At 40.2% G+C, this 14,739-nt stretch overlaps 1 protein-coding gene across 2 annotated transcripts in view; it reads right to left on the bottom strand.

Moving 5' to 3' along the window:
• Positions 1 to 236: 236 nt before the first annotated feature.
• Positions 237 to 14,739, bottom strand: part of TTF2 (transcription termination factor 2) — a 61,396-nt gene continuing 46,893 nt past the window's right edge. Inside the window, exons 19-23 of one of the 2 annotated variants that reach the window (XM_021002759.2) lie at positions 13,238 to 13,296; positions 9,592 to 9,745; positions 8,636 to 8,718; positions 6,620 to 6,694; positions 237 to 2,602 (exon numbers count right to left, since the gene is read on the bottom strand). In XM_021002759.2, the coding sequence (XP_020858418.1) occupies positions 2,458 to 2,602; positions 6,620 to 6,694; positions 8,636 to 8,718; positions 9,592 to 9,745; positions 13,238 to 13,296 (516 nt within the window). In that variant the 3' untranslated portion in view covers positions 237 to 2,457. Of the gene's footprint in view, positions 2,603 to 6,619; positions 6,695 to 8,635; positions 8,719 to 9,591; positions 9,746 to 13,237; positions 13,297 to 14,739 lie in introns of those variants that run through there. The other variant, XR_013486868.1, reaches the window with a different exon arrangement.

Below are 14,739 nucleotides of genomic sequence, written 5' to 3' on the forward strand. Positions count from 1 at the left end.
CAACAAAAAATCTTTATGTTTCTAAGCTTTACAAACCTTCAAGTGCTGTATAAATGTAGCTAGAATTACTTAACTAAACAAGATATTTCTTGTAAAAATTCAAGTACAAGCAGAAAAAACGGACAACTTGTGAGAGCAAATGAATTTTAAAATGTCGTCTTTAGGACTTCAGCTCTCCTTTGTGGCAAAACCAAGACTTAGCAATTCAGGAAGCTTTCCGAGGGCAAGGCAGGAAATGGTTTCAAGGAGATCAACTTTAATTTGTCAGTATTTAAGTACCAATATACCAGTGTCCCCAAAATCTTTTAATGCACTTTTAATCTTTAATAACTTCAGAAGCAGAGATGTTACAATTTACAAAAAAAAATTTAATTTTGAAATACTGATGTTTCTTATTCAGATTCAACATTAACCACCATCTTGTGCTATCACTCTAGTTGATGTCAAACTTTGTAAAAAACTTCCTACAGCTGCTCCTCTGTGACTGAAAGGATGGCATTTGTAATCCATACCTCCAGCTCATTCAGAGAATAAGGTTCTGATGCAGACATGACAGTTTTGAAACGATGCCATTCCCTCAAAAAAGTCAAGTGATCAAGGAAGAGGACCTCCTTTACCAATCCATTGGTCTGTGGAAGTGTCATCTAGAAACTGTCACACATACAGTGTGGGACAGGGTGCCCCATTTGTTAAAACTAAAGAGAAATTTGAATAATTAAACTTTCAAATAAATTTTTCAGTCTGTAGTAATTATACTTCTAAACTTATTAAAGCTTAAGACTGCACTAAGATTTTCAGGATACCCTGTATATAAAGGGACGTTATGACGAAATATGCAGCTGATGCTATAGCTGAACTACCGACAAAAGCTTAGCTTCTTTCAAACCTTAAAACAGTAGCACAGCACTGCTGAATGAAAGAAAAATCTTTCCCTGTGCCATAGTCCTCAGCCCCTTCCTCCCACCTGCTCCTCTCCTCTCCACCAAGGGACTATAGTTATGGGGTCATCTGTCTCAATAGGGAAGGAAAGGATGGTTGAATTAAAGATGAAACATTCATGCCTTATTCAATTAACATAAAAAAAGGCCTTAGGTTTCTTAATTCCAAGTACTGTATGAGGGCAGAAAGGAACCAATGAAGCAGACAACCCAGTAGCTGGGTATTATACTGTCTGTTACAACACGTAGTAGACCCCTTTTCTATTTATTAAGTGTGTGTGTGATAAGTTTTTGGTTTGAATAATACCCAGAAACAGCCTAAAAGCACAATAATACTCACTTCCGCATTTTTGTGGTAAGAGCTCCTCAAATCCTACTATAATTCTTCATGATTTCACCCTAAAGTAGCAGTCCTATACAATAAAGAACAGCAGCTACAAGGGCACCTTGTGTCAGTTTTCTGGCAATGTTAACTTTTATCAGATGACCGGAAAGAGAAAGTGTACTTAGTGGCACCCAGCACAGCCGGATGAGTATCTTTAGGCAGTCTGGAGTCAGCTTGGAGCCACTGTGCCAAGCAGCACCAACAAGAACACAACACAATTTGCCAGAGGCTGCAAAGCAGTTGTCAACACCCCCCCCCCCCCACAGCTGGACGGCACAGGGGCCGAAGGAAAGTTGACATTGAAAGTTGCCTTCCTTTCTTATAGTTCAGAATGATCCTCTTGCTAATATAAGCTCTTTTCAAGGAGTCTCTCAAGAACATATCTCCAAAAGCTGCTATTTTGTAACCTGGGGGATAGCTCTTGTGTATCTGCAGAATGCCCTAGTTTAAGCAACTCTACACTAAAGAGAAGAGGGAAAAATCTCTTTAGAAACAATGTCAAAAAACCTCTGAGACACCACCTCACATGCATCAGATTGGCTAAGATGTCAGAAAAGGAAAACGACAAATGCTGGAGGGGATATGGGAAAAAAGGAGTTGTGAACTGGTCCAACCATTCTGGAGAACAATATGGAACTATGCCCAAAGGGTTATAAAACTGTATATACCCTTCGACCTAGCAATATCACTACTAGGTCTGTATCCCAAAGAGATCAAAGAAGAAGGACCCACATGTACAGAAATATCTGTAGAAGCTATTTTCATGATGTCAAAGAATAGGAGTTGAGGAGTGATTGAACAAGTTATGGTTTATGAACGTGATGGCTGTGCTGTAAGAAATGCTAAAGGGGAAGCTTTCAGAAAAACCTGGGAAAATGGAAAGTGAAGCGAGCAGAACCAGAAGAATAACCTACATTGTAACAGCAATACTGCAAACATAATCAGTTGTGAAAGACTTAGGAACGTTAACCAATACAGTGATCCACCACAACTCCAAAGGAATCATGATGTAAAATACTATCTACTTCAGATAGAGAATTGATGGACTCAGGGTGCAGATGCCCAAATAAATCAACATTAGAAGCATCTAAAAATTCCCCAGCTAGACTGTTCAGTTCTGTCTTAGATGGAAAATTAAACGCCAAAGAGGATTTTGAGGTCAGCAAGAGTGAGCTTGGTGAAGGAGTCCCCAGATCCAGACAGAACCTGTGTGGCTAAATTCTTCTTCCTGGTCTGAAGGTGCGAGATCTTTTCTTCTACTGTATCCTCACAGATAAACCTAAAAAACCCAAAACATAACATTAATTTTCCTTAGGCTGCATGGGAAAAAAAAAACCAACCCAAAAACCCTGACATAACTTGAAACTTGTACACTAGGCTTTTTATGGAAATCTGAGAGGTTCTTATTTCTCTAGTGCCTAGATGACTGACAAACTCTTGACTAAATTCAAGTCCTTCTTTAAAAATATGACTCCAAATGCCTTTCTGTTTTCTTTTGAGACCAAAATAGAGGAGGAAGACTGAGTGAGCAAAAGGCACACCTGTGTAAGGTGTAGAATGTCTAGCTTCCATGTACCTCGCCCCAAAGCGTGCTGGATGCAGTCAGGCACAACACTGCATCTAGCAGCAGGGCCTGGGGACGTCCTCCCCCAGAAGTAGCCAAAGCTGAGAACATGCTGTGCAATTCAGGGTTAGTGCCAAAGAGCTTTCCGTTGGCCCCCGTATTAAAACAAGGCTTGCCTCAATGATCCACAGTTGGACGCCTGCTTCCTTTTGTGGTACAAAATAAGTACTCTCAAGTTCCCCTAAGCTCATTTCTATTTCTTTACTGATTATGAGCCCCAAGAGTAGCAAGCCTGAGCAACCTGCACTACGGTATAAATGAATTTAACCACTTTAATTAAGTACCTACAGTGTGCAGGATACTGTACTGGGGAAGATAAAAATGTCTGACCCCTGTCCACTGGAGGGGAACTCAGAGGTTGAGTCCAACCTGTAGATGCAGAGGAACGCCCTCTACAACATCCTCAGCAAGTGGTCATCCAGGAAGTGGCAAGGAGCCCATTAGCTCCTGAGGTAGAGGGTTTCAGGAAAGGCTTCTTGCAGTAGAAAGATTTAAGCTAAGTCTTCTGGGATAGGTAAGATTTCAGAAAAAGCTGAATGGTTTAATGAATATAGAGTCAGCTTGCTGCTGAGTCAAGAAGACATGTGTTCACACCTTTCCTCTGACACACAATGGTTGTGTGATCCTGGGCAAGTCATATAACCTGTCAATGCTCCCACAAAACTCTTGGGGCTATAAGTTACAAAATAATTTGACAATCTGGGTTGGGAGAGAGAGTTTACCCCACTAATTAATTCACTGATGCAGAGCTTTGTTCCCTTACCCTAAAATATGAACAGGCCCAGAGGATGGAAGATAAAGCCTAGTAGAGGGGATGCAAATCAATCAACATGCTGATGGAATAATATGAGTAATTAGTAGCTCAATTTGTCATGGACAGAGACCATAAAGGTAGTTTGGCACCAGGTTGTGGAGGGTTCTAATGCTGGAATAAGGAATTTGAACAGTGTGATGTAGGGGAAAGAGCAGAGTGTATTTGGAGTCTAAGGATCTGGATCTGAATCTCAGCTCTGTCACTTTTGTAACTCACAATCTCTCTTTTGTAAAATGAAGGGGGAAAAAAATCACTGAATTAATAAATAAATTTAGGAAGTTGGTTTAAAAAAAAAACCCAAATAAACCATTAGCTTTGATTTAAAAAAGAAAGGAAAACCAAATTACTAGTATCAAAAAATGAAAAAGAATTCACAACAAATGAAGAAATAAAGGGTATTACTAGAAACTATTTTGTCTAACTATATGTCAATAAAACCAAAATGTTACATGAAATGGATGAATATTTACAAAAATGTAACATACCTAGATGAACAGAATAGGAAATAGAGAATTTAAACAACTCAATCTCAAAGAAATTGAACTCCCAAAGGGGGAAAAAAAAAGGACCAAGTCTATCAAACACCTGAAGAACAATTAATTCCAATATTATACAAACTGTTTACAAAAACAGGAAAATAAGGAATCCTACCAAATTCCCTTTTTTTTTTTTTGGCTAGGCAATGAGGTTAAGTGACTTGCCCAGGGTCACATAGCTAGTAAGTGTTGTGTGTCTGAGGCCAGATTTGAACTCAGGTCCTCCCGAATCCAGGGCTGGTGCTCTATCTACTGTGCTACCTAGCTGCCCCCCAAATTCCTTTTAAGATATGTGATCTTGAAACCTTAACTAGGGGGTCAAAAAAAGAAAAAAAACTATAGACCAATATACTTAATGAACCCTGATACAAAAATTTTAAGTAAAATGTTAGCAAAGAAGCTAAAACAACATATCACAAAGATTATACACTATAAACAGTTTAGATTTATTTCAGGGTTGGTTTAATATCAGGAAGACTATAAACATAAGTGACCACATTAATAATAACAATTATATGATTATATCAAGAGATGCAGAAAAAGCTTTTGATAAAGTATAAACCTCCATTTTTGTTGGGAAAAAAAACCCAACCTAAAACATAGGAATAAATGGATCCTTCTTTCACAGGATAAATAGTATATATCTAAAATGAAGAGCCAGTATTAAACGTAAGGAGAATTAACCAGAGTCCTCATCAAAGGAGCAGGACATTAAAAAAATCCACATAAATCATCAGCATTTCTGTATAATACCAACCAAATCTAACAGGAAGAGGTAGAAATTCCATGTAAAATAGCTATAGAATGTAAAAAGTTCTCAGGAGTCTATCTACCAAAATCCACAAAGGAACTAAATGAATATACTTACAAAGCACTGTTTAAGGAAATAAAGACCTAAGTAAGTAGAGATATACTAACTGCTCCTGGATAGGCCAAGATAATATAAGAAAAGTTGACAATACTACTTAAACGAAGGTATTTATTCAGTGTCATGCCAGATTACCAAACAATTACTTTTTAGAACTAGAAAAAAAATAACAAAATTGTTTGGAGGAGCATAAAGGTCAAGAATATCAAGGGATATAATGAAAAAATGGGCAGAAAGAGTATTATTACCAGATCTCAGGCTATACTACAATGCAGTAATTACCAAAACAATTTGCTCTAGGTTAAAAAACAGAGAGACTGATCAGTACACAATCAATGTAGGTCCACAGTACACTGAAACAGATGAACCTAGTAGCCTAGTATTTGATAAATCCAAAGATATCAGACTCACTACATGTCAAAAACTGATGGGAAAACTGAGCATTTATCTGGCAGAAATTAGGTTTAGACTAACCTCACACCATATACCAAGATAAACTCCAAATGGACACATGATCTTAAACTGTGGGCTTGCAACCTCATGTGGGGTCGTGATCCACAGTTTAAGACGTGCTGAAGGGGTTGTGCATAGAAAAAGTGTAAGAAGCCCTGATCTAGATATAAAAGGTGACATCATAAACAAATTAAAGGAACAAGGAAGAAATTACTTTTGAGAACTATGGAAAGGGAAAGAGCTCATGACCAAACAAGGGGATAGCAAGGATCACAGAAGATAGAGAAGACAATTTCAATTACATAAAATTTAAGTTTTTGCACACACACAAAAAGAAAACAACCCAGTGCTACTAAGATCTGAAGGGAAACGAGTTAAGTAGTTAAAAAAAAATATATCTTTGCAGTAAATTTCTCTAATAGAGGATATATAGACTGATTCAAATATATAAGAATAAATGGTCAAAGGATATGAATAGGCAGTTTCTGGAGTAAGAAATCCAAGCTATCAATATCCATATATAAAAAAGTGCTCCAAACAACTAGAGAAATGAAAATTAAAGGAACTTCAAGGTTCCACCTCATATCCATAAGATTGGCAAAGTTGACAAAAAGGGAAAATGACAAATTCTGGAGAGACTGTAGGAAAACAGACACACTGATGCATTACTGTCAAAGCTGTGAAATGGTTCAACCGTTCTGGAAAGCAATTTGGAACTGTGCCCCAAAAGTTAATAAACTGTGCAATATTCTCTAATCCAACAATACAACTACTAGGCCTATTCACCAAGGAGATCAAAAGAAGAAGAAAAGGTCTTATACATACAAAAAATATTTATAGCAACTCTTTCTTGTGGTAGCCAAATCGTTGCTGAACTCATACATAAATCATTTCAAACCATCAAACAGAAGGTAGAAGAGTTCTTACTCTATCTGAAGAAGTCAGAGTAACCTGCCAAAGAATCTTAGAAGGACTTTGAGGCCTGAAAGATCATTTCTCACCTGTGTATGACCACATTTTTTTTCTGTCCAACTCGGTAAATTCGGTCACAAGCTTGGTCCTCAAGTGCTGGATTCCTGCCAGGGATAAGAGGAAAAAATAAAGGTTTCAGCAGCTTGAACTGTACCTGCCTAAATGATCCTAAAAACTTGCTCTTCAGTATCTCACAGTAATACTACGTGATCATCTATCCTCTCCACATTTTTTGGATAGAGGTGACTCTCTTCCTTAATAATCCCTTGCCCTGTTACTATTTTAGAACTGTTAGCTACTGAGGCAAGGGTAAGATTAGACCTATCTCCAAAGAGTCAAACTGTCTTGCCACTCAAAAATATCAATTTTCTTTTGCTTTTTTTTGTTTGTTTGTTTGTTGGTGGTGAGGCGATTGGGGTTAAGTGACTTGCCCAGAGTCACACCGCTAGTAAATGTTATGTGTCTGAGGCCAGATCTGAACTCAGGTCCTCCTGACTCCAGGGCCAGTGCTCTATTCACTGCACCACCTAGCTGCCCCCAAAATACCAATTTTCAACCCCAATCTCTCCTCTACTACCTTCTCTCAACATTTCAGTGTCTCACTCTCTTTTTTTTTTCTTTTTTAAAGGAGAGCAAATAGTATGCTTCCATCTGCACTCAGACCCCATATTTCTTTCTCTGGGTGTGGACAGCATTTTCCATCATGAGTCTTGGAGTTGTCTTAGATCCTTGCATTGCTGAGAAGAGCTAAGCCTATTAAAGTCAGTCATTGCACAATGTGGCTGTTCATGTGTACAATGTTCTCCTGGTTCTGCTCATTTCACTTAGCATCAGTTCATACAAATCTTTCCAGGTTTTTTTGAAGTTTGCCTGCTTATCATTTCTTATAGCACAATAGTCTTCCATTACATTCATGTACCACAACTTGTTCAGCCACTCCCCAACTGATGGGCATCCCCTCAATTTCCAATTCTTTGCCACCACAGAAAGAGCTGCTATAAATATTTTTGTACAGGTGGGTGGGTCCTTTTCCTATTTTTATGATCTCTTTGGGATACAGACCTAGAAGTGCTATTGCTGGGTCAAAGGGTATGCACACTTTTATAGCTCTTTGGACATAGTTCCAAATTGCTCTCCAGAATGGCCAGATCAGCCCACAACTCCAAACATCAGTGCTTTGCTCTTTAAAAATCTCTGAGAATCATCTTCAGTTTCAGGAACTGCCATGATTCTTTACCATATATTCCTTATTCAATCTTCCCTCATAAAGACCTGTGTGGTACCAAGCACAGTAAAGCCTGAACCTAATTTTCCAAAGCTCAGCGCAGTATGGTAGCTCTAAGTGTGCCAATTTTAAGTTGGTGAGGATTGAAGCACAGCAAGAGTCCCTGGGAGCACTGCTCATTATGTAAATTCCTGATCAGAGCAAGAGTCAAGAAAACAAAAGATAATTATTAAAAATTCTCACAGCACCTGACTAATTCACTCATATTTATATGCAAACAGAGTATAACTGTTACTGGTCTTTACCTTGTCAAGTCCAACACAAACACTAATGTAGAGTTGACATGTTAAATATACTTCAGCTCCCTTTACGTGTAATTGAAAGTTCTTCATGTTTTTTTCGGAGTAAGATTTTTTTTTTAAAAAATCCTCCCAAGTTGAAATGTTCTTGGGCCCCAAAAAATGTATTTGGAAACAGGCACGTTTTGTTGCAGCTGAAACAGACAGGTGTTTGCTCTCAGCTGCCAGGAATGGCCCTGCTTCAGTTACCATGGCAACAGATGTGAGCTTTAGCAATCAAGTGGAAGACTTTAAGTTATCATGTGAAATCTTACTCAAGAATTCTGGGAACTACTCCTCCCCCACCCAAAAAAACCTCCCCACTATGCTTATTTCTCTTATAACAGCACATAAGCCAACACACATCCATGTACACAGCACAGGCACTTCTGGAGAGTAAAGAGAGAACTCAATGAATAAGGCAGATCCCTCCCTTCCACTCTGGCGATCTGTCCTGCATAATGAAGGAAAGCAGTTGGTACCAATGCATATCCAGAAGAAAAAGGTGGTTCCCTCCAGTTAGGTTCAGTCCAACGCCTCCAGCCAAGAGAGAGATCAGCATGACCTTCAAAAGGAAGCACATGTCACTAATTCTGAAAGGCCATCACGATCATCCCACAGGCTGCTGCCAGATTTCCTCCTCTCACCAATTACTGCATGATTCCATGGGGATCACAAGATCTTTCCATCACTTCCTCTTTTTAAACACCACTCCCCCCACCCAGCCCTTTACCTGCTCCAATCAGCCAGACATCAAAAACGAAGCCAGTGTCTGTGACAAGCGCAGTGCTATGCTGAAGTACAATATCCTACCTGTAAGCTCAGCTTGAGTCAGGTACAAAGCTGGAGCTTCAATAAACAGTTCAGATGAGCCTGCTACACCACCCTGTCTGCTCTTAACAGTTTATGAAAATGGAGAACCCCAGGAAAAGCAAAGTCCTTACAAAAAGCACCATGTTAACAAATACATAGGAGGAAATAATCCTATATTCAGAATTGGAGTATTTTGCTAGTGTCCAAAAATTCATGCTCTGTAGGGGAAATAGGCTTAAGTCCAACTCTCAACCTATGTGTATTTGCCAAAAAAGAGTCAGCCGTTTGGGATGCAATTATAGATTCTGTTTAATGGTAGCTAAACTTGTGTTGATATCAGAGACTGGCAATCCTATTGTTAGCAATAAATTAGCTCTTAGAACTCTTGACATCAAAGGACCATGAAAACAAAAGAATTGAATCTCTGAAGCCAAATGTCACCTGTAAGAGAACTAATTCCTTTTGGCAAGGCTGAAGGCTGTGACAGCCTCATATTGTCACTGTTAGCTTACTTCTTTGGAGATAGTCAGTATCAAATTGACCAATCTGTGCCCTGGTGAGAGAAATTACAGACTGCTGATCTTCAAGAGATTTCAGTTAGCAGTTTTCAGGACCCGTTTCCTACCTGGGGTCCACTGCAGCTGTTGTTGAAAGCTTCTACCAGGTCCATCCTCTGTTTGGGATTGACAGAACCATCAATAGTGGCATAAGTCAGCCCATGTCGCTGAAGATGCAGAGCTACAATTTTCAGCATACAGGTCCACTGAGACACAATGACACTAAAAGACAGTAAAGGGAACAAATACAATGAGCTCTAACTCAGTTGACAGGTGTCAGTATCCCTGTTATGCATGGCCTCTAGGCCCCAGGTAGAAGAATGGGTTTCTACTTAAGTATCATCTCCAAATCCCTATAAATCTGATACAGGGGAAAGACCACTGGCTCTGAAGACAAAGGACATGGGTTCAGATCTCACCTCTGATGCAATCAGTCAACAAGCAATTGAGTACTTGGTAGTTGTTGTCAGTCTGTCCAACTCTTCTGACCCCAGGTGGGGTTTTCTTGGCAGAGATACTGGAGTGATTTGCCATTTCCTCCTGGCTAGTGCTGGAGCTCATCTGACAGATGAGGAAATTGAGGCAAACAGGATGCAGTGACTTGCCCACACAGCTAGTGTCTTCCTGACTCTGGGCCTGGCCCTCTGTGCGCTCTGGCGCCCCCTAGCAAGCTGCCCATTAAGTGCTCATTAGGTACCATAAACTCTGAACAGGTCACTTAAGCTCCCTCAGCCTCAGCTTCCTCACCTGGGGCTGCTTCCAGCTCTAGATCTGTGCTTCTTTATGCCTGTCTCTGAAGAGGTGGCTCTTCTTGCCAAGGCCTTGTGACCTCAATCACATCCACTGAAAGCTTTCTCCATCAGTTATCCCCCCTCTGTTCTTCTTCTTCAATGTCTCCCTCGCTGGAGGCTCCTTTCCTACTGCCCAGGCCATTAGCGTTTTTTAGAGAACCTTCTTTGGCCCTGCCATCCTCTCAAGTTCTGATCTTTCCCCACCAAACTCTTAGAGGTGCCTGTCACTGCCTCCACTGCCTCACCTCCCACTCATCTCTTGACCCCTCTTATAGTCAGGCTTTCCACCCTGACCCTGGATGGAAACTGCTCTCTTCACAGTTAGCAACAGTCTCTTCACTGCTAAATCCAGGTCCCTTTTTTCAGTTCTCAACTTCCATGACCACTCTGTAGTTTCTGAGAGCATTGCCCACCTTCTCCCACCTCTCCTTTCTTGGCTTCTGTGACACTCCCTAAGCACAGTGGATAGAACACTGGCCTTGGGAAGGAGAAAGACTGAGTTCAAATGCTGCCTCAGACACTTAATAGCTGAGTGGCCTTGAGTAAGGTCACAGCTCTTATCTGCCTCAGTTTTCTCCTCTAAAATGGGGATAATAGCATCTACTTCACGGGGTTGTTGTGAGGATCAAGTGAGATTACATATAAAAGCACTTTGCAATTCTTAAAGCACTAAAGAAATGTTAGCTAAATCATCATTATTTATTTGTTTGTCTAATTGACCAATCTTCTTAGTCGCCTTTGCTGGATCATCCATGCCACCCCCCCCATACACCCCCCCCATGTATATGGGGAGAGAGAGAGAGAGAGAGAGAGAGAGAGAGACAGAGAGACAGAGAGAGACAGAGAGACAGAGAGAGAGAGAGAGAGATATCTCCAGACTTAATCCCTCTCCTTAACTCCAGTGTCACATCACTAATTTCCTGTTGGACAGCACCACCTGGCTGTCCCACTGGCATTTCAAATACATATAAAACTGAATTCAACACATTTCCCTCTAAAAATCACTTGACATTTATGAAGTACTTTAAAGCTTGCAAAATGCTTTACGTACATCATCAGACCCACGTCTCACAATAGGCCTGCCAGGTAGGTGTCACAGCTATTTGAGAGTCTGTGGTTTCTGTTGTTGTTCTAACCTGTGATTTTCATGAGTACAGGGAATTCCTATCATGAAAACTCCCTCCACAAATGCCAACTAGCAACTCTCACCTCTAATGTAAGTTTCAGAGAATTGCACAGGTCACTTAGAAGTAATTTACTTAAAGTCATGCAGTTACTATGTGTCAGAATCTAGACATCACTCCAGTTCCTCCTGACTCCATCCTACCTGCCCTGCTGTTTCTCACCATTTTACTGATAAAGAAACAAACTCCAAGGTTCAGTAACTGGCTCCAGGAGACAGAGAGGACAGGCAGAGGCTAGATGTGCACCTAAGCCTTCTTGAGTTCCCAGCACAGGTGTTCCTGCTGTCCTTCACGCTTCCCTATCCCTAGAGAGGGCGGGCATTGCCACTCTCACTCACATTCCCCCAGGTTTATAACCTTGGAATCCACCAGACCCTTCAGCTTCTCTCCCCCAACATTCAGTCAGTTAGCAGCCCTCCCCAAGCTCTTTCACCAACATCCTATCCTGGTACACACCTTCTCTCCTCTTTGTCTTCTAGTTCCCAGGCTCTTTCTCTCTAAAACATCCAGAGTTGCCAAAATGATCTTGTCAAATCACAGATTTGACTGTGTCATCCCCTTGCTTAAAAGCTGTCCTTGGCCCCACTCTCTAAGGCTTCTAGGATAAAAGCAAAACTCCTCAAGACCCTCCAAATTGTGCCTCCAAACTACTTTTCCCATCTTACTTTATAGACTACACACAGACACTCAGACAATCTGACATTTTGGCTGAACTAGACTACTTGTTATTCCCTGCACCCAGCTCAGCACTGCCACCTTCCACATCTATGCAGTCACTCAAAGGCTAAGCTGAGGTGCCTGTCCTCCCAGGAGCCTTCCCTGATCCCTCCTTCTTGCTTTGTCAAATTACCTTAGACCTATCTAGAGGTACATCTGTTGTAGCTAGCCCTCCAGTAGAATGAAAGCTCTTGAGTGGCAGGAGTGGTTTTGGTTTTGTCTCCCCCGGGCACCTTATACATAGTAGGCTGTTGAAAAATGTCTGTTTAATCAAACTGCCACATCCTCGAGACCTACCTCTGAGGCTGCACAAAATCACAGAATCTGAGAGCTGAAAAGGACCTCAGAAGTCACCTAGTCCAAACCCTACAGGAGAGGAACCTCCATCATAACATGCCTGACGAGGGAACCTCTCAATGCTGCCTGGAAGTTTCTGAGGAACAGGACCCTACCGCCTCCAGGGGCAGCCCGTCCTGTGCCCACCGGCTCTGATTCTGCTGGCATGGTTAATCCTAGCTATGAATTGATGGTGAAAAGGGCAAGGAATGAATTCTTTGAGTTGCTTATGCGAAATGGTGTCAAAATAAAAATAAAAGCCTATAGTTAAATATATTTCACTTTTGTTATTTTATATCCTTGGTATACACCTAGAAAACAAATCTATTATTCTGTCAGAGAAGGGAAATAACAGCAGAGAGAATCAGACCATCTCTTGGGCAGCTGTTAACCTCAAACTGCTTTTTTACTTTCTATTAGAAAGTTTCCTCCAGACATTTAACTTGTTATTACAGGGCTCCTATAGAGATTCTTCTTTCAGTCTGAACCACAAGAAAATTTTAATTCATAATCACAGATAGGTGATGGTTTCCATCCACTCTAATTACTGTGCTCTTTCTGTTGTGGTGTGACTCAAGGGCCTTGGGAAAAGGTTTTTGATTCTCACAGAAAATGAATTAAAACCAGCATTCAACTCTCCAGTTTAGTCATAACCAAGCCTTAGGAAGATGAGGCATTACATTTACCTTTTTTGAAATTCTGAATTTTTCTGGATCAGCTCCAGCTCTGCTAACAGAGATGATATCTAGATAAGAGAGAGATTGATTTGTAAGTTTATGAAAATCCCATTCATATATTATCTGTGTACATTATAATTTACCCTATAACACTGTAACAATCCACAGAGCTGGTATTATGTTTTGTATACAACAGTGTCTAGTACAGTATCATGCAAACATGCTTTATACACACACATACACACACATACCCAACACTTAAAACCCTGAACTGAATATATTTGTTCATTTGTATCTTTCCCATATGATCATGGTTTGTTGTTTTAGTTTTTTCTTGTAAAATGGGCACATGTGCTACTCATTGTTACCTCCCATAAATAACCTCCTGGCAATAAGCTAATCTACTAACTAGTCTGAGTGGGTAAAACAGGGAAAAAACACTCAAATGACTCCTTTAATTTGCACCCAAATTAAAACTTTCATTGTACCCAAAATAGAAATGAACTTTAAATTCTACTTTGATTAGGTCACTTTGTAATTCAACCACTGTCAAGTATTTTTCTTTTAACATTTTAAGGATGCCTTTTTCCTTTACACTGGTCATTCCCAAAGTGCCTACCACATAAAGCCTCTCTTTGTCAACATATATTTGTTGAATGACTAATTTATTACAAAATTCACTTCCACTTTTCTCCTCTACTCTAATTGTTGTTCCAACCCATCCAGTGCCCATGACGAGGTCAGCTGCCCTCCATTAAGGTTCCAGGGCATTTGCTAGAGAAGACACCAACTAGAATTTAAACAACAAAGGAACCAGTCAAGTCAGCAGGTATTTACTGAAAACTCACAGAGCCAACTGCTCATTTGGGAACAGCTATAAACAATACATGGGGATTGAGTCTTGACACAGAGAAGACTAGGTTCATCCTGTTATGTAACAACAATAATATTATTAACAACAGATTTATATAGTGTCTTAGGGTTTCCAAAGTACTTTATATACATTAACACATTGGATTCTTACAACACCCTGAGGTAAATGCTACAGATATTATCATATCTTTTTTATACACGAAGAAACCAAGGCCAATCCACTTTGTATGAGTTGTCTGAAAGGCCAGTGGGACAGCAAGGTGGTGGTATCCAACAAGAAATTAAGGATTTGATAAGAGTTAAGGGGAGAGATTAAGTCTGGATATGTAGGTATGTATATATGTACATACTTATGTCAGGGAGGCCTCTGAATGGAGCAGAAGAGATTAACTAAGAGTGTGTAGAGTGAAAGAGATAAGGGCCGAGGACAGAGCCCTGGAGTACACACCAACGCTTATCTGCTGGGCCTGGATGATCCAGCAAAGGCGACTAAGAAGATTGGTCAATTAGACAAACAAATAAATAATGATGATTTAGCTAACATTTCTTTAGTGCTTTAAGAATTGCAAAGTGCTTTTATATGTAATCTCACTTGATCCTCACAACAACCCCGTGAAGTAGATGCTATTATCCCCATT

The sequence above is a fragment of the Phascolarctos cinereus genome, unplaced genomic scaffold (assembly GCF_003287225.1).
Source record: "Phascolarctos cinereus isolate Bilbo 61053 unplaced genomic scaffold, phaCin_HiC Scaffold_5;HRSCAF=322, whole genome shotgun sequence".
NCBI classification, from domain to species: Eukaryota; Metazoa; Chordata; class Mammalia; order Diprotodontia; family Phascolarctidae; genus Phascolarctos; species Phascolarctos cinereus.